Source organism: Lycorma delicatula, chromosome 2, assembly GCF_047948215.1.
Source record: "Lycorma delicatula isolate Av1 chromosome 2, ASM4794821v1, whole genome shotgun sequence".
Classification (NCBI taxonomy): Eukaryota; Metazoa; Arthropoda; class Insecta; order Hemiptera; family Fulgoridae; genus Lycorma; species Lycorma delicatula.
In genome coordinates, this window is record NC_134456.1 from 62,772,218 (window position 1) to 62,792,039 (window position 19,822).

The 19,822-nt window shown below is 27.4% G+C and overlaps 1 protein-coding gene across 4 annotated transcripts in view; it reads left to right on the forward strand.

The window, feature by feature from the left end:
- Positions 1 to 19,822, forward strand: part of spir (spire type actin nucleation factor) — a 713,663-nt gene that overhangs the window by 318,984 nt on the left and 374,857 nt on the right. For 3 of the 4 annotated variants that reach the window (XM_075355415.1, XM_075355416.1, XM_075355419.1), the window contains exon 6: positions 11,817 to 11,846. The exons of the other annotated variant lie outside the window; for it this stretch is intronic. In XM_075355415.1, the coding sequence (XP_075211530.1) occupies positions 11,817 to 11,846 (30 nt within the window). The remainder of the gene's footprint in view (positions 1 to 11,816; positions 11,847 to 19,822) is intronic. 4 annotated transcript variants of the gene reach the window in all.

Here is a 19,822-nt window from a genome sequence, read left to right on the forward strand (position 1 = left end):
TGTATTATTGTCCCTATCCATATAATTACATTATCGGACTCCATTTGTTGAAAATATATCGGGACTCGATTAGTAAAACAAACATTTAAAAAACATACAAAAAACTAAAAAAAAAAAAATTAAATTTAATTTTTTAATTAAGAAAAATAACTTCTCGGTAAACTTTTTCACTTTTCTTTAAACTTTAAGAAGCAGGCAGTAAATTAAAATCAAATAACTTTTAAGCAGTTTACTAAGTTTAATTTAGTGAAGATCTAAAAACCTAAATTTTAAAGAATTAAAAGAGTTTTTAAGTGGATTTTATTAATCTATTGAAGTTTGTTTTATTTTTATTAATATTTATTAATATTATTGTTTATTTTAACATCAATCAATAAAAGCAAAACAGAGGCTGTGTTACAGATATAAATGTATCCGTACAATTTTATAGTGTAACGAATGTTGATACAGGTGTTATATACAATGAAACAATTTTAGGTTAGATTGCCAGCCAATCCAAAGGTAGCACAAAGACGTCTTTGTATTTACAAAAAAAAAAAAAAAAAAAAATGTACAAAAGAAAAATTAATACTTTTGGGTGTATTTACGTGTATAATTTAGTTCTTGCCTGATTTAAACTACATTACATCATGAGATATCTGTTTGCTGTTGATAAAGAGCAAAGTTTTTTTCAAAACATCGATTTAAAATTCAAAAACGTTACCACAGATATTACTAAAATTTTCCGGTTTTAGCATATAACTAAAATTTAACCTTCCTTGGAATATTCTTAAAATTATTATTACTCATATTTTTTTACATAAAAAGATTAAAAACTTGCTAAAGAAATTATATTTATAACAGTGATTTATTATCATGTAACCCTCCGATAAGGCTTGAAAATGTTTACCACCTTTGTAGTAGATCTCATTTAGGAAAAAATAAAATTTTTTATAGTTTACCTCATGCCGATTTGAGTCGCTTTTATGATTATTTTTATCGACTGCAGTTTCACGTTTTTTACTCTAGTGTTTGCCAATTTATCTTTCTTTTCATTGAATAATTTGCTTCATAAATTCGAAACTTGTACATGGGAGTACGATTTGAAAATCGCTATGGCTGATCGGGATTCATCACCGGGACGTTCCGGATGAAAGGATGAAACGCTACCACTTCTCCACGAAGGTCGGTAGCTTAATAACTGCCAGCGGTTTAATAAACTTGGTTAGGTTGTCATTTAAAATATATAGTTTTGTATAAAAATTTGAATTCTGTAATTTAAAACTGTCAAAATAACTTATACGATCCAAATTTTTAGATTGGAATGCTCTTATTATTTTTTTTTAATTACATTATTTTTTTTATTTGATAAAACCCAGGACTAAAGAATTATTTTCATTCCAGTTTCCTTCGAGATACAACAACACATTATATCTCCGTATATTCTTCCGACTAAAACACACACACACACACACACACACACACACACACACACACAGTATTGAAAAGTTACTCCCCATATAAAACTATGCATTTTATTGGAAATGGATGCTAGTGGACAGCGTTTACCATGAATCTGTGGGCAAAACGTTTCACTGTCAACTTCTCGAGCCTACCAGGAAGTCATCTGATTTCACCAGGAGGAACTCTGGAATAGAATATATATATTTTCTCGTATTCGCCGTTCAGGTTCTTCCAAAGTCTTTGGTTAGTACAGTAGACTTGCTTTAATCAAACCCAAAGAAAATAAAGTCATGGCTCCTTATTGGCCACTCATACAGACCACAATGACCCATCTCGACCAGCGGCAATAGCAAAATTTGGAGTATTGTGTGAAAGGAGTATCCACTTTAATTTGCTCCTTGACGAATTGACTTTGTTGGCTCCGGAAGATGAATGGATCGTCGTGTTCCATACGAGTGGCCAGCCAGGAGTCCTAACAACATCTTGTGACTTTTTTTCTTTGGGGCTGATTAAAGGAGCAATTTTACTGTACCAAACCAAAGACTGGAAGAACTTGAAAGGCGAATACGAGAAGTAATGTCTTCCATTTCACAATAGTTCCTGCTGAAATCATTTAACGCAATTCTTGGACTGCTCGAGAAGCTGGTGGTAGCGAAATTTTGTGCCCAAATCCACACGCAAAACTCTTTCCACTCGTACCATTTCCTGTAAAAATTGTCGTTAATAAATAAAGTATAAGTATTTTCAAATAGCGAGTAACTTTTCAATCACCCTAATTATATACGGATAGTATACAATTTATTCAGTTCTCTAAATATACAGGTAACCACATGTAATTTCAAGAGTGTAGGTTAAATTTGTCTGTTCATCAAAGCCAAATATATCGTACCTTATTAACATACTATACACGCGAACACAGATTCAGAATTATAAAATCGAGATTTTTGGCTCAATATTTTTTGGCCCTGGATTTCAAAATGTCGAGAATTACCAAAATTAAAGGATGAATTTTGACCAATACCAATAATTTCGGAAAAGTAAGAAACATAAAATAAAGAAAAAGTTTTGTTTTGATATTACTATATAAATCTTATTACATTAACATTTTATCCTATCATTCCCACATTTTACCATAATTTTCATTTACTTTTATCAGATATTTCATTTTAATAGATAAAAATACATTTTTTTTAAAGGTAGAATTTTGTAGACCTCCAATCTTAGTTCTACATTACAAAAATGCATGATAGGATTGTTTAAACACTTAATTTTGTCAGGAACTATGGTCTAGCCAAATTTTAACTTCTTTAATTATATTATATATATATAAAATAAGTTAAATGTAATTTATTTAATTTTATTTTCCTCTTGATTGGATGGAATTAAATATTATAAGAAGACGTGTTTTACTTAAAAATATTATTTTTATTAATCTCTTGGGTTAACCAATCAAATTAAATTCACTACGTTTCAGTTGAATTCTCTAAGCTTCCTCAGGTGACTATACACATCATAGAGAATTCTACGTATTGTCACCTGAGGAAGTTTAGAGAATTCTAAGTGAAACGTAGTGAGTGAATTTAATTTGATTGGTTAACCCAAGAGATTAATAAAGATAATATTTTTAAATAAAATATGTCCTATTGTGTTTTTTTTTTTTTTTTGGGGGGGGGGGTGTCGTTACCGATTTAATTTTTTTTTTATATTTCTCTATTAGTTGCGAAGGTAAATGATTATTTTTAGTTTTAGATTCGAAATGAGTTAATGTTTTGGCCGTATAATGTGTTACTATTTTTCACCAATAATTATTTTTAGATGTATAGAAGAAATATAAGAATGGAGGTAAATATAGGTCCTTGGAAACTGGCATCTGTTGTCCAGAACAATCCTTTTTATTTTACACTGATTTAATTTTTGTTTATGCAGAAATAAATAGACACGTTCTACAGTCACGAGTTTGTGTCAGATATTTATTTGTTTATTATTAAATTATTTTTCGATATATATATATATATATTAGTTAATGATATAGAGGTGCGTGAAACGTAATAGTGTAGGTAGTAAATGCTAGATTGATCTGTTATTTCTTATTTACCAGTAATTTCCTGTTCTTTCTGAATTAGATAAATACTGGTATTATTATCCGTTAAATTTATTACACTTTTATTTATGTCTGATTTAAGGTGATTGTTACTATCCGAATTGAGTGAAGTGAATGGAACCGGCTATTTGGCTGATCTTACTTCATGCTTAATAAGACAACTTTATTTAATGTATCTATCTTATCTTTCGCTAGAATATACGATAAATTATCAGTATTAAAACACCTTTCCTCCACATCTTAGCTTAAAACTCAATTTTAATAGTTTTTACAATTTCTTTTTTAGTTGTAATTTTCTATTTTAATTTTAATTAGATTAAAATTTTTTACTATCTTTTTTTCTTTTTTTTTTAAAGACTAAGGGATATTGTTAGTTCATTTTACTACATGCGGTCTTTATATCATTATGTTACTTCTGCTCACCTCTTCTGAAATAATTCAATATCTAAACTGTTATCCCCATAATATCATGCAGATTACGATAGAATGAGTGTATTTAAGTATTTCTCTCTCTCTCTCTCTATATATATATATATATATAAATTTCAGTTAAAAGATCAGAAGATACAGAACGAATTAGCAAAATTAAAAATAAATACAAAAATAAACGCAATATCTTCGACAATAACGATAATTGTTTATTACAAGAAGAATGACATTATTTAAGTAAGTATGTTACTTATTTATTTTTTTATAAAGAAGAAAAAGGGAAAAAGAATAGTAAAACAATAAGAAGTTGTATTTTGCGAAGTAATTCATTGTGTCATATATAAAAATATTCATTGTTATCAACAATTTTTTTTTTATACTGTAATTCTTTCCTTCTAAGCATGAAGTTATATAAACTGCAAGTCTTAGAAATTGTAAGTAGAGTGAGTGATAGGAGGCCATAATATTGACAGCATCAACTACTGAAGGAAAATGTGCTAAAACACTTTCGATAAATGTAGAATAAAGGGTTAAAAAAAAACGTCTTTTGAGAATAGGATTGACTGATTTTTTGGATAAATTTCAATTTTATTTTTTTCATTAAAAAAACCATTGTAAGTTGTTATTTTTTCCTCAGTTTTCCCTTTAAATTAATAGTTAGTTACAATTTTATTATATAAATATATGTATAATATAAAACATATAATATTATATATATATTAATAATTAATATACAATTTTATTATATTAAATATATGCTTATATAAATATATGCACCAGAAGGAAGTCTCTATCAACGAATTTGAGTAAATTTTCCTAGAGAAATTTCTGAAAATTTACGCGTTACATTTTTGTTCTATTAATTGTTATTTTAATGTTACCTGAATGAGTCGATTCAAAACCCATTTTTACCGGCTTCACAAAAAATCGATTAGAATTTCTATTCGGCCCGTAAAATGTATACATTTTTAAAAACGTGGTTCGCCTTAGTATTAAATGCCCTGATTTCAATGTGTTTTTTTTTTTTTTTTTTTTTTTTACGGAGAAAAATTATTTGCTCAATGGTGGCAGTTTGAATATATTTTCCTTTTTTTATCATCATTGTTTAATGTTGGATTTTGTAACTTATTGTTGTATAACTTGGGTGACATTCAAGTATTAAAATTATTCTCGCCCGAAATTTCAAGAAAATTAATGGGAAAACATAGGGTAGGAAATTCACATTAACTCATTTTAGAAACTGCTCGTGTTCTATAGCATCTGCTCTATTACTTTTATTATTTTAACTAATTTTTTTTGTGGAAGGCTTCGTTCTTATAACAGCATTTTATGTAGACCTTCTGTATTTTAAATAAAATTAAACATTAAATTATAATAATTAAAATAAACAATTAACTTCATTTCAAAAACTTTTTTAAAATTTTTAATCGGTTTCAAATTTACGATTTCAAAGTTGTTAGTAGTTCTTTGACATCAACTAATACTCGTAATTTAGAGAAGGATTTAAAAAAACCCCTTTGTAAATTCTTTTTCTGTGATGATTGAAATAATACATGCACTTTGGGACGATTTGTATTTAAATACAAAGACGTCATGAAAAAATCATTTCTGAGTGATAAGTACAAAAATTTTATTTTATAAATCAATTTGCCCCACAAGTGTTTTTTCCTGAGATTGAAAACCAAAATTAAAAAAAAGAACATGTACGTACTTAATTTAATTTACCTTGTACGTTAAACCTTGATTTAAGAATACGACTAACTAGTATTATTAGATTTAATTTACCTTATGTATTATTTATATCTGATTATCATATATGTATGAATGTATTTGCAATGCATAAGTGATTTGTTATTGATTAAACGTAACAGATTAGCCTATTGTTTAGTTTCCATCGACGGTATTTTAATAATGTTTTCTTTTAAATTCTATTTAATATTATGAAATCTAAGGTTATTTCCCTTTCTTAACTCAATTCGATCTGCACGCGACAATTAGGAACATTCTTCAGATTATAAAACACGTAACTACAGTTTGTAAAAAAAAGTATTAAAAAACACAACTTTGTACGAGTAAGAAAAATCTCTATACGATAAATTATAACATTTATTTATAATTCTTGGATTTATTTATTTTTCTATTTACATGGTATTTGGCTATTATTAAAATTATTTTAAATAAAATACCTCGTTGGCATTTGCAGTTAGTTTTGTATGGGACAATTTATATTTTTTTCTGTGAGATTGCCGCTGAGTATTCTGAATAGTTCCCGTTTCAACGAAACAATATTCACATATCTGCTAAACGTTTTTTTCAACGATGGTCTTGAAATAGATTTTATGGTTCTTTGAAGTTTATTTTTCTTAGTATTTAAAATATCCGTAAATAAATGTGAACTGATATTTCTTCATAAATACAATTGAAGATACGTTAGTAGTACATTATGAAAATTTTCTGAAATTAGATGAAACATTTTTATTTATTTTTAAATTTTAAACTATTCTTAAAATAAAAAAATTAATTATTTTATTAGCTAATGATAATTAATTTTATTGCAAGTTGAATTTTGAATTTTATTTTCGTTAGTAGATTTATAATTTTTTTTGGTGAAAAAAAAAACTACTATTGTTTAATGGCTAATTTATTCAATGTCTGTTTTATAGATTAAAAATAATCTCTTCTAATATTGATTCGTTTTATAAAACATCATAATTCTTGAATTTTGTTATTATTTTTCGCTGGAAACTTTATACAATATTATTATATTAAATATATACTTATATTTAAATTATGCTTGCATTTCAGTGTAATAACAGACCTTGCATAAAACCTATTTTTTACCTTCTAACGATAGAAAATTTTCTTAATTACCAAATTTACTGAATTTTTACAAAACAAAACATTTCTGTACTAAATTAACTCATCTTGTTGAACACAATACTTTTGGGGAGAGCGGTGTTTTCTATTACTGGAATTTTATCTTTAAGAACCCATATGTGTGATAAGACTCAAAAATCAGATAAACCTTCTAAAAATAGTACGGATACCACAATTAAAACCATTTGCCTACATATGATCAGTCCGTTATGACAAAACTCGATAGCAGACAGCAACATTTGTGAGCGATATCGTGATAGATTTAAATTCTGCGAATGTGAGTAAAGAATTATTTCTAAGAATATCTATTCCTGAAGAGCAACAAAAGAAATTTCGAACAAAGATAAACGGTAATAAAAACATTTTGTGCGTCCTTTACTCTGCATAGAGAAACAAGTATATCGTGTAAATATTTAACTTTCCCGTATCAGAGTCGGCGGTACGTCTCAGAAAAAATCTATAAAGACAACGAACTCAGAAAATTCATGTATGAATAAACGGAACAAATTAAATTATTAATTTCGGCAATCATATTGAATTTTAGAAAAGAAAATCAAACTTTTTTCGGTTCACAAAAAAATCCTAATGTAAAAAAAGAACTGTTCTCAGACCATTTAGGGTACATAGAGATCAACTGTGAGGGAACAATAAGCAAACAAAATTGAATATTTCAATAATTTCAATCCAAATTCTTTATAAATACATAATCACTCATCCTGTTCTATTTTTATCTTGATTATTTATCAAATTCAACAGACTCATCACTAAAAAAAATTTCAAGGAATTTCCATAGCATCCAAATTATAAATCACTAAAATTTGTATAAATTAGTGAAATCCCATTTTATAATAATACGCCAACATCAGTAAGAATTTGTAATATACATAAATCTATACTTAAATAGAAATTCAAAAAGGAACGCCAATGAACAACTGCTATTCCTTCATTTAGAATTCTTATTACAAAGAACTTCATTATAAATGTTATAAGCAGAACATTTATATTTATCACTTAGAAAATAAGAGCAGATTACAGATAATCAGTTTATTACCTACTGTACAATTCTTTTTATTAAACAGTTTATTAAAGATAAATTGAAATCTCACGCGGATAAAGTTAAGGATTGTATTCTACTCATTTCTGCTGACCATCATTTATTTTTAGTACATTATAATTATGTTACTAAACTAGGACAATCCGTTATTATTTTTTTAAAAATAATTATTACGATAGTTTGCCTCATTATTACTATTTATATTATTTTTTGTTGAGAAAGGAATAATTCTGTTTTACTATCTCTCATAGTGGAATTCTTAAGATTAGAGAAACTAGAATGCTGCATGCCCTCAGGTGGTACGACACGTATCTTTTTCATTTGTTGATATGTTTCCGTCGTTGTTGTTGTTAAGAGTAATTAAAATATCTTTGTTTCGTTTCCTTTCCCCTGGCATTTTTATGAAAAAAAGATGTCATTTCATTTCTCAAAGGTTGTATCGATTCTTATTTAATAATCGGTTGATAAATGCTAGGCAGATTATTTTTAATTTAATTTATAAAAATGTAAATGAATAAATTATAACCTTAAAATACGGTTAAAAAGCTTTTAGTGTTGCTGCTACTTTTTAATGGGATTACTACTTCATAAAAATCTTTTTTATGTATGCTAAAATATCTGACATTTGTGCCCCCTAGCAACCAATTTTTTTTTTACGCTCTGTCCATTTTTTTATTAAGTTTATATAGAAACGTAATCCTTTTTCACAGGAAAAACCTAACTCGGGGTTTAATTACCTGTTTAACTTCCGAGAAAAATCAAATAAAAAATATACAAATCAGAAATATATTTTTCTAATGAGCATGGTATATTTTTCTGATTACGAAATTCATGTATCTTGGTGTAGTTGTTACTAATGATGAAAATAGCAAGTGCACAAATGGTTACTAGTACATTTAAGTGTAAGAGATTTTATATAAGTTGAATTTCAATATTCTTCAGTCACTTAATTTGTTCACTGCTCGCCTTTGGTTTTTATTTAATTCGTATATCATATTTGCTAAATTTTATTTTTCCAATTCATTATCAAATAATAATGAACCAGTAAAGAAATAACTGAACTTTACTTCTAATATCTGACATGCTAAACTACTCCTTATTGGAATTTGTTACAAGCTCCTTTTTCTTTGATTTGTTATAACATCTCAAACTTTAAAAACCCACCAAATATTTTTCTGTTTAATAATGCTAGAATAACTTCGGAATATACGTGCTTATTTGCTTGCGAAAGGCACTGTTGTATCAAGGATTAAAGCCCCCATATAACCTTTGTTTCTTTACTTAGAATAATTAATTTAATTTTTGGAATTAAAAGTTATTTTCCGTAGGTTTTAAGATTCTAAATTTGTTTTATGATGTTTACTTTGTACGGCTTATGAATTGGTAATTTATGGAATAGAAACGGCCTTTGGAATAGAAATGTATAAGTCAGCCTAATAAATTTACACTTTTAATTTTATTTCAACAAATTTATATATTATACTTAATTAAAGCTTATACATTTCATTTAACTAAATAGTCGTTTGGCTTTTTTTTTATATTTAACGGGAAATTCTAGGATCATTAGACCGATTGATAGTGCCTTGTTAACGGTTTCAATATCGTTTCTGTTTCCGGTAGAATGAGCGGAAAATCATTTTTATACTTTAATTCCATCAACTGTTGTTTTTATATAAATACTGTAACAACTTCGTTTGCATTTTTTCTCTTTTTTTTACTGTTGGTGCGGTACTATTTAGATTCAATTACTAACTAAAATCCATATTTTTTTAACATTTTTTCCTTTTGTTTATTTATGTATTGGGTATATCACCAGAGTCATCTCTTTATTTATAAACTATTGTTTAAACTGTTTGTTAGAAAATAGTGAACTAGTGGTAAACTCGTCGACGTAGAATCACTTGTTTAACAGTTGATTTTCGAAATCGAAGGTTCTGAGCATCAAATCTTAGAAAAAGTTAGTTGCTTTTGTACGGATTTGTATATTTGAAAGTGGATATCGGTGTATTTTGACGGCTGGGTTCAGGTAACCATACATTTCAAGAATGGTCGGCTTGAGAACAAAGACCTTACACCTCATTTCCACATAATACATATCATCTTCATCTCACAGGACCATTGGATTTACTGACATTTTTCCCACAACCATCTTCATTTTCCCCCCGAGTCTTGTATAAAATTATACAAAGACCTTTCCTTAGTCGTGGTGTTCCATTCACGCTGCCTGATTCCGCGAGGTTCTGAAGTCTTTCCGCCAGTGGGAGATGGGCATTTGTACGAAATTTATATCCTCATAGGACCATCGGAGGTTGCTTATTGTTCACTGGTTGAACAAATTGCAATGTACACATTAGGAATAATAATAATAATCTATCTAACCACAAGGCAACATAGATAAAATAATTTTTTAAATAGAATTATTTTTTGTCATTAGAGCGATGGGATAAACAACATTGTATCAAAAATATTCCTGACGATAACGGTATGTAGATTTTTTGTAGTTAAATATTATAGCATTAACATTTGTGCTGCCATAGTTAAACACAAATTGCATTAAATTTTTATTTTGTGTACAAAATTTATTTATGTAAGATGTTACCACTTTTTCTTTATTTATCATAATATTAGAGTATCATCAAGACAACAAGGTTCCCTCTATGATCCGATTAATGCGATGTGCGGTCAGCTATGACAACTGGTATCTTCGAAATGGACTATCAGATTTCCGTAATGTACTTGTAACAATTTGGTTTGCTCAGTGCTTTTTAATATTTTTTAGATATTTTATTTGGGAGTGTTGTAGCTGAATCCGAATAAAGTAATTCGTATTCACAAATTTTATTCTAAAAATCTTTTGGTGATTACGACTCGATAAAACCTTAAACCGAATTGTTCTTAATTTTGGAAAAGTTATTCGTCATAATGATTTAAATTGATTTACCGAATCACAATCGCTAACTGTTTTATTTAATCTTTTTTTCTTAATGATTTTTACGAAGACTTGATATCTCCAAAACTACAAGTAGAAAAGATTTGGTAGTTATTGTGCTGGTTTGGTTTTGTTACAAATTAAGGGTTATGAATTAATAAAATAAATTGATGAAAAGCAAATGTCTTTATTTATTATTACAAGGTGGATGACTCGGTGACGCTACTAAATTTCTTTCTGGTTTAAATAATACAAGTAGATTCCTTACAATTGTAGATCTGTTGCTATTAATCGTTATTGTTTTTTTAAGTGTTGTGTTTATTAATTTTATACTATATATACTTATATTTATATTCTTGAGAAGAAGTAATTAACAAAAATTTTAAAACCAATATCGTATAATAGAATGAATTAAGTCACTTCCCACCAATTATAAATTAATCTTTTGTCTGAAACAAACGCATTATTTACAAATTACCAAGAGAATAAAAAAATAGAATGTGTGTGTGTGTGTGTGTGTGTGTGTTTGTGTATTTGTTTATTTATACTTTACTTAATTATAAATTTACATAGAATTTTATTTGTTCAATATATTGTTTGCACAATTGTTATTATTATTTTTTTTTTAAATCAGTGGCAAAATTATGTAACTTGAAAATTAATAATTTATGTTAATATTAACAATACGTGGAATGAATCTTGTTCCATTCATTTGTTAGTCATCCATACATGGTCTGTTAAGTTATATCCTGTTAATATTTTCATTCTCTTAGATTCCTTGTAATAGATTGTATTGTTATGTAATGCAGTCTTAATCTTTGCAAGTATAAGTGCGCAGATTTAAGTGCAAATGTAAAAAAAAGAAAAACTGTGTAAAACTGTAATTTTTAAAGTGTATAACATTTTTAATTTGTACATTATTTTTATTGGGAATATTTCTGTAAGTTATTTTAATTTAATACATAATTATTTTTGTTTTGTAGAGTAACCTTAGGATTTGGAGATCATTACAAGTATGTATTTTGCGAATGAAATACATTTTTTTGTCATGTTCTGGTTTTAAATAATTTTTTTTTTACGGCACGTTGAAGTGATATGCGAAATGCATGTTATGTGTTTTGTTTTTTTTTTTTAATGATTTTATATTTTAAGTAGTTGCACGACTGTAGCACTTTTAAATATATGTTTTATTTTGTGTAACTAATATTTCTTTGGATAACATTTTTTAATTTTTAATTTAAAGCATTTTAACTTCTGATTGTTTTAATCCTTACTTTTATACAAATAAATCGGAACAGAAAATTGTCTTGTGTTAAATGACAATCATTTTTAGGTATTGTCAACGTAGTATGTGGTATTGTTAAACGATGAAAGTTTGTCATCTCGTATCTTAATGTTAGTTTTAATTTAATCGCTTATTATATTTTCTCAAACATTGATATTTTTATTTTTATGTAGGCATATTTTGTTAAGATAATTGTATTTGCCTGCTTTTTATCTGGTTGCAGGAAAAAATTTTAATGGCAGCATTATATTATAGGTTGTCATTTGTTAGATCCTAGGTTATTTATACCATTTTACGGGATGCTACAAGTAAATATGTAGCACGTAATTCTTTCCATTTGTTTGTGATTATTTTAATTGACTTTCTTAAATTTTATTGTGCGCTAGTTTGCTTGAAATTTAACAGCGCGTCATAATAATTTTTAAAAGTTACAGGTAGTCTTTTCGTATCCCTAATTAGTTTTTCAGTAAATTGTAGGTTTTATTTCGTTATTGATATTTTTGTCATCAATGAGGAAAAACTGAAGAAAAGTATCACTTTGATTACTTTTATAACCTATTATGACTTTTTGTCCATGTGAAACGTAACCAAATTTTTAATGTTCTGTGTGTTCGATTTAATAACTTGATAAAAACATTTTTATAGTACTGTAATAATTAATACGAGGGAGGGGGGATAAAAGGTGAAAAGAGAATTATTGGCTGATATCTCCGTCGCCGCTTCACCCGTCCTGTATGGTTACTTAACGTTTCCCGTTGCGATCAGTTTTTTTTTTTTAATTTTATGTTTTTTGGTTAACTAACCAGAGGCAGTTGTAGTCCCTAGCAGGAGGCAGGTCCCGTCGCACGTACAGTAACAGTGACATTGGCTGTGTTTGTTGAGCCTCCGCGCGCCGTACACTGTCTTACAGCTTAAAAAATCGAAATTCAGAAAACCCGAAAATGGTTTTTAGATATTTATTTATCCGAAGAGTATTTACCAGCCCAAATCTAGTGAATATTTCTTTTAGTTTAGTCGGAAATGGGAAAATTTGCAATCATTGTCCAAAATATTTTTACGTTTCTTTACCCCTTTCAAGGTTGAATTTTGAAAAAAAGAAATCTATTGTAAGATATTCACATGAAGATTACACATTCCAAAAATCAAGTTGTCTTCATTTTTTTTGCAGAGAAATTTTAAAAAAAATTCATTATTACTCCATTTTCACCCTTTAAATTGGGAATTTAAAAAATCCTTTCTTGGTGTGTACTTACACCGTAAAAAAAACGTGTAAATAAATTTTAATCAATTTATATATAAATTGTAGAAGATTAGAGTACTATAAAGAACTTCCCTAAATGTTATTGAATGTTGCTAATAAGACACTGTGCCGGCTAATAGTTTTCTTGCGAGAGTTATTCCGCGTCCACAACAGCGCGAAATTGTATATCAATATAAATTCATCTGAGATTTAATAATGTTGTTTTGATTAAATGTACGCATTTTCTTTCTCAGTTTATAAGTAGGAAATACCATTTTAAAATAGCTATTCCTGACTCAAAAATAGCTATTACTTGAAAAGTGGCAGGTACCTGAAAAATCGTTGGTCGAAACTGGATGAGATCCGGTTGTATAATATATTAAAATAAATCTTTTGCACGTTTCACAAGGATGTATTATTCTAGATAGGTTTGAAAGTAGTAAAAATATGGCTAATTTGCCTTCGTTTTCCTTCAGTTTTTTGAAGACAATAATGAAGTGAAATTTTATAATGAAACGGAAAAAATAAAATATTAGAAAATTAAATAACACCTTCGATTTTTCTGGTAGTTATGAAATAAATTATATTAAGCCTTCCTTAAACTGGCCATTAAAGATGTAATGCAATGAGTAGTACCGTAGTATGATTTCCTGTAAGAATATTGATTTCATATAAGTTGATTCAACAATTTATAATTTAAAAAAACCGCTATGAATTTGTGCAACATGTTTTTACATTGTAAAAAAAATTATCGAAATTTCTTTCTAAATTATTATTATTTTTTTTTAATTAATTAATTTTTAAAATATACATTCCCTTAATTTTATTATAAATAAGAGATTATTTTGCTTTAAGTATTTTGATGCATGCACTTGTCTTTTTGATTTTTTTTTTTTTTTGTATTTGATGTTAAATATTTGTTCACCAGCTTAATTAATTTTGCTGGCACTTTAATAAACAAAAGGAAATTACTATTAAATATTTTTTTCCATGTTTTATAGTAATCTTAAATTCTGCTAGTTTAAACTAAAAACTTAAAAAATGTAATTATCATAAACTCATTCAGTTATTTTACGAATAAAGTTTATTTGTGTTACTGATATTGATAACGCAGAAAAACCTCAAATATTTTTTTAAATGGCGGACTATACTTAATTAGTAATATCTAATTTTAACTAATTAATTAAATTTGAATGTATAAAAACGTAGGTTAGTTAATTTATGAAAATATAATTACTTTTTTTTCTAGTTTGACATTAAATATAATATTTTTAATAATTCTTTACATTTCAGTTTAAATTTTTGAATGATTTATACTTATCAAGTAATTAGAAAAAAAATATTATGAACTAAATTATTTGTAATATTCATATACGTTATTCTGCTTTTCTTTTCATTTTATTAGATAATGCGTGAAAGTTTTGTAATGTGTTCAGTAGTATCCCCATTCCTGTTTAATTGAAGTATTAGTTACGTAATTTCTTCTTTTTTTTAATATTTCATTGCTTAGTGGTAAATTGTACAGCAATAAACATTATGTTTAATGCCTCTGTCACATGCGAATTTAGTTATGTAACTGGAAGCATTAATAATAATAAAAAGTAAAATTGTTATTAGCCTCAATATATTTAATAAATTTATATTTTCCTTTATTTGAAATAATATTGAAAGTTGATTAGTTATGTTTGTAGACTTTTATTCGGTAAAAATAAAACTATTGTTTTACATTTTTTTTTATATATTTTATTACCCTAGAAAAAAAAAATAGATTGTGCGTAACTTTTTAATAATGGTTTAAATTTGTAACAATTTATTCTAATTCAAAATCCCTTTTTTAACTATTAAAATATTTCTAAACATAATCTTGTCATCCAATAATTTTTCAGATCCCTTGGTTCCTTAAAAGAGTTCGGTCGGTTTATAGTCGTTCTACATATGTTTTTCGTAAAAATGGCAACATAATATTAAAATAATTTTTTTTTATTTCAAGCCTCGACAAATTTCAGCTAGCTTGGTTGATAGTTTCTGTGGTAGTGTTAGTAAAAAAACAAAGATTTCTTCTAGTTATTTCATCGACATGATTTTTTTTTACTGTAGTAAACAGTTTCACGTAACACGAGTAAAATTGAGTTAATTTAGTATGTCCCGGAAACTGTGTCCATTAACATTTTTTTACATTTGTCACAGTTTTTGATCCCGTGGTTGGAACTTCTATTTTAGATGACTCCATAGAAGAAGAAAATCAGGTTTTTTTTTATAAAATATTATTGTTTTAAATGTTACTTTATTATCTGACTTGTATTTAATTGTAGTGGGTTATTTACGTATGAACTTTTGTGAGCTATGTTAATTATGTACGTTTAGCTTCATAATGCATGTAACAAATAAATATATGCTGGTTGAATCTGTTTCATTTTTTTTTTAATTCATTTATAAAATTATTTATTAATATTAAAGTGGTACTTAATCATTCCTTAAATGTATGTTAAAAATTATTTTATTTTGTACTAATATTTATTAAGTATTAATTTAAATTTTATTTCACATTATTCGGATTATTTTAGTATAATTAAATTATTAAATCGAGGTCGCCTGAGAATGATAGGTTTTCATACATATTTATTCATTCACTTTGAGATGGTTTTAAATTTTCTTTTATCTTCTTAATATCATACGGCATCAAGTATTTTTACTTCCAATTCCCCTTCTATTCTTTACCGTTCCTTTGGTAGATTTTAATAACTAATTTCCTTTTTAAGAATATTCTATCCGTTGTAATTTTCTTTTTCTTATTAATTCAAGTGAAAGCTATCTTCCTTTACTATCCAATTTTATCCATTACACCATCTTTTTACTCCTCTTGAAATTAATTTCTCCTTCTTGCGGTATACATAACTTCGACCCTTGAAGTCATATTTTTTTTCTTATATTTTTGTTAAAAGTTTTATTTCCAATCTTCCAATATGATATCTTCCAATATAAATGAAAGAAAAATCAATCGTTTATCTTGTGTTGCTGTTTGTCTGGGAATACGCAAGAACGACCCAATCGATTTAAAATAAATTTTCAGGCCTTAATTAACTCTATTTTGATAATAAGTGAAATGATACCTTTGTGCAAAATATTTTTTGTTTAAGATGCCCCTGCTATAGAGTTTATGATATTAATTTTGTGTGCATTAACAAATAAATTCATATGAAAAATCAAACCAACAAATTGCAACAACTATTAGAATTAATTATTTTTAGGCATAATTTAAAAAAATTCTTTATAATACTGCATAATTTTTCATGGAAATATCTTTTTTTACCGATTTATACACCGAGGATATGCATTTGATCAAAACACTTCAAAGGAGAATAATAAAAACAAATTTAATTGGAAATATATTTTTTTTTAAACATTTCAAACGTGCTTTTATATCTTACTTTCCCTTGACCATAACGGTTTTTTTATTTACACAGTAGATTAAAATTTTGAAGAGCTAAAACTTAGAGGACAATATGCTACATTTATATGTAACAATTATTGAAATTTAAAAACGTATACGTAACAGGAACCTTTTCTTGCATATATTTTCAGGAATTCTGTAAGTGCTCTTTGTTCGGAAAAGAAACTGGAAAAATCCACTTTATTTCTTAAAATATCGAATTGTAATCTTTTTTAATTTATTAGCGACTCAGAAAACTAGAGATGTTTTTTCTCAAGACGCAAAATCCGTAATGTTTTTCCCAGACGTTTCTTGAATTGGAAATGGGTGATGACGCTTTCCTTCTTTTCGACGTAAATTGTATGCATCTGTTCCTTCACACATAAATCAATCCCCACCATTTCAGCCCAGTAATGTTAGCTCAGAGTTCAAGTTGTACTTAACAATAATATTATCCCCCAAAAAAATATTATATACTCGTATAAAGATGTCACAATTAAAATTTTAATTTACAATTTCAGTTTTATTGCTATCAATAAAATACTGTTCTTTTTAAAGAAAAAAAATTAATAATAACTGATCTGTTTTCATCCGGTAGTCTCGGGTTCAAATCCCAGACAGGGATATGGCATTTTTCATATGCTACAAAATTTCCATTTCATATTCCCAGAAAGCTTATATGGTGAATTAATCATTAAAAACTCACTCACTGAGTTATTGAAAAAATAATATTTTTATGAATTATTGAGAGTAACCAACTCTAGTTTTCTTCATTATCATTTATTTTGTTTGTTCATCAACGGTGTGTAATTGAAGATTAGGGTAATTTAAAGGTCTCCGAGATATCAGTTGCAATTTTATTTAGACGGAATCCGTAGGAAAGATATTTTGAGTCCGTTATTGTTTGATGACAGTGTTCTAGTTTGAGTTAAAATTTAACTGGTATACATAAGTATAAATTTTATAAAGAAATTGCGAAGATAAGTTTTCTTATTTGCCACCTTAACATACCTTTCAGTGGCAAAGTATAATCGACTAGGATGCAGATACTTACAGAAAGTAGAACAAGGGTTGTAGCAGCCTGCAAACTTGATTCAAAATTAATACGTCATGTTTCCTGAGGCTTCCAAAAATCAGATGAACCAGTCAATTGTGGTCAAACATTACTGTGCGTAAAATATTGGATCTCTTGAATCGATTACAATTTGTATCAATTATTGATGGGTAGTCTGTGTAGCTAACCTTCTCGCTCATCCACATTAAATAATAAATCCACTAAAAAATAGGTGATAACTGTATATCCATAATATAACCGTATTGCTAATTTGAACTTGTGGTTTACAATTCTATCGGTGAGTTGCTAATAAATGCTTTTAGTATTAGGTTTTAAATAAATATATGTTTTGCACATGAAGATCTTGTGTTCTATTAGCATTTTTTTTCTTATCCAGTTCCTGTGTTAGATTATTCTTTTATTTATATGGATGACTTAACCGCCGTGCGAAAGTAGTTGTATACTACCGTAGGAAACAAGCACTGTTTAAGAATCTAGGGCGGTTATTTTAAAAGAAAAATTAACGTGACTGGTTCAAACAGAGACGAAAACAGATCCATAAATTAAAAACAAAAAAGTACGGGGTGCCGTCTCTGTTTAAATGTTAGATTGTATTCATGTTAAAAAGAAAAAAAAGTTACTGTGTTCGTAATTTAATCTTAATATTTCCACTATAAATCATTAGTCTTATTCATATTTGGTTATATAAATCATATACCGTATACATTAAAAAAAAAATCTAACCCGGTTTTTTTCTTCTAAGTTAGGTACTTGATAATTAATTATAGTACGGTGTTTTCTACGGTTTTTTTGTTATGTTAATACATTTTAGCTTATTTTTATTGTATCTTTTGCGTATTGTTGATTTTTATCTTTTTGTTCTTTAAGAGTTCAATTTTTAACGTAATAGCCTAGTGTACATCAATAAATTGTTTTTTTCTTACCAGAGATTGGATATCATCATTTTACCTTGCTATTGAATCTGTAAGTTATTATTTTTAAGGTACCACCGAATCATTACCACAAATTTTAATCCATCAAAACTATGTTTGCCCCTTATCTATTCGTTGATAATTTTTCCCAGGAAAGAAACGTTTTCACATCTTATAAAGAAAAATCAATTGAAATAATTATTTTTATTAACAACATGTATTCCTTATTCATCGTTATATTTATGTTGTGTACGTTCTTTGTTTTGCGTTTATTTTATTTATTAATAAATCATACAATATTGTTGAACCGCGCTACCTCACAGATGGTTTTCCCCTATTCATCAAATTTTTGTGATGACAGTAGAAGAGTGTATGAATGAGGTAGTATAAAGATAATTGGATAATTATGTAATCTCCGAGTATAAGTCAAGAATAACGTGTGGAAGAATAAATTATTATAATCTATAAATAATCTTTGATAACTATGAGAACTTAGCCTTCACAGACAAAATGACCAGTTCCCTAGAAGTTTCAAATTATTACTTAATTTTTGATGATATCTGCCAGTTACAGCAATTAATTATCAGAGAAAATAATTCATGATGGCGAAAAATATTGTTCGTGTATTCCTCCTTTGTCGTAAACTGGATGATATTAATCGAAAAAAAAATTAATTTTTTTAGTCCCTTGTACAAAGTAAAGGAAGTATTGTGATCGCGAAACATTTCGATTTCCAGATTTCAACGAAAGCATCCATTTTGACAGTCCCTGAATCCATTTTGTCTAGTTTCGGCGTGTTATCTGTACTTACGTGTGTATTTTGCATAACTCAAAAACGATTAGCCGTAAGATGTTGAAATTTTGGATTTAGGAGTGTTGTAACACCTAGTTGTGCACCTCCCTTTTTGATTGCAAACGACTGAACCAAATATGTCCAAAAAAGCACGAAATCCAAAAAAAAATAATTGTATTTTGGACTTTTTCTTAACTACACTAATAAGCCCTCATTGAGAGCTTTTCAACAATAACATAAGTGGTACTTATTTTC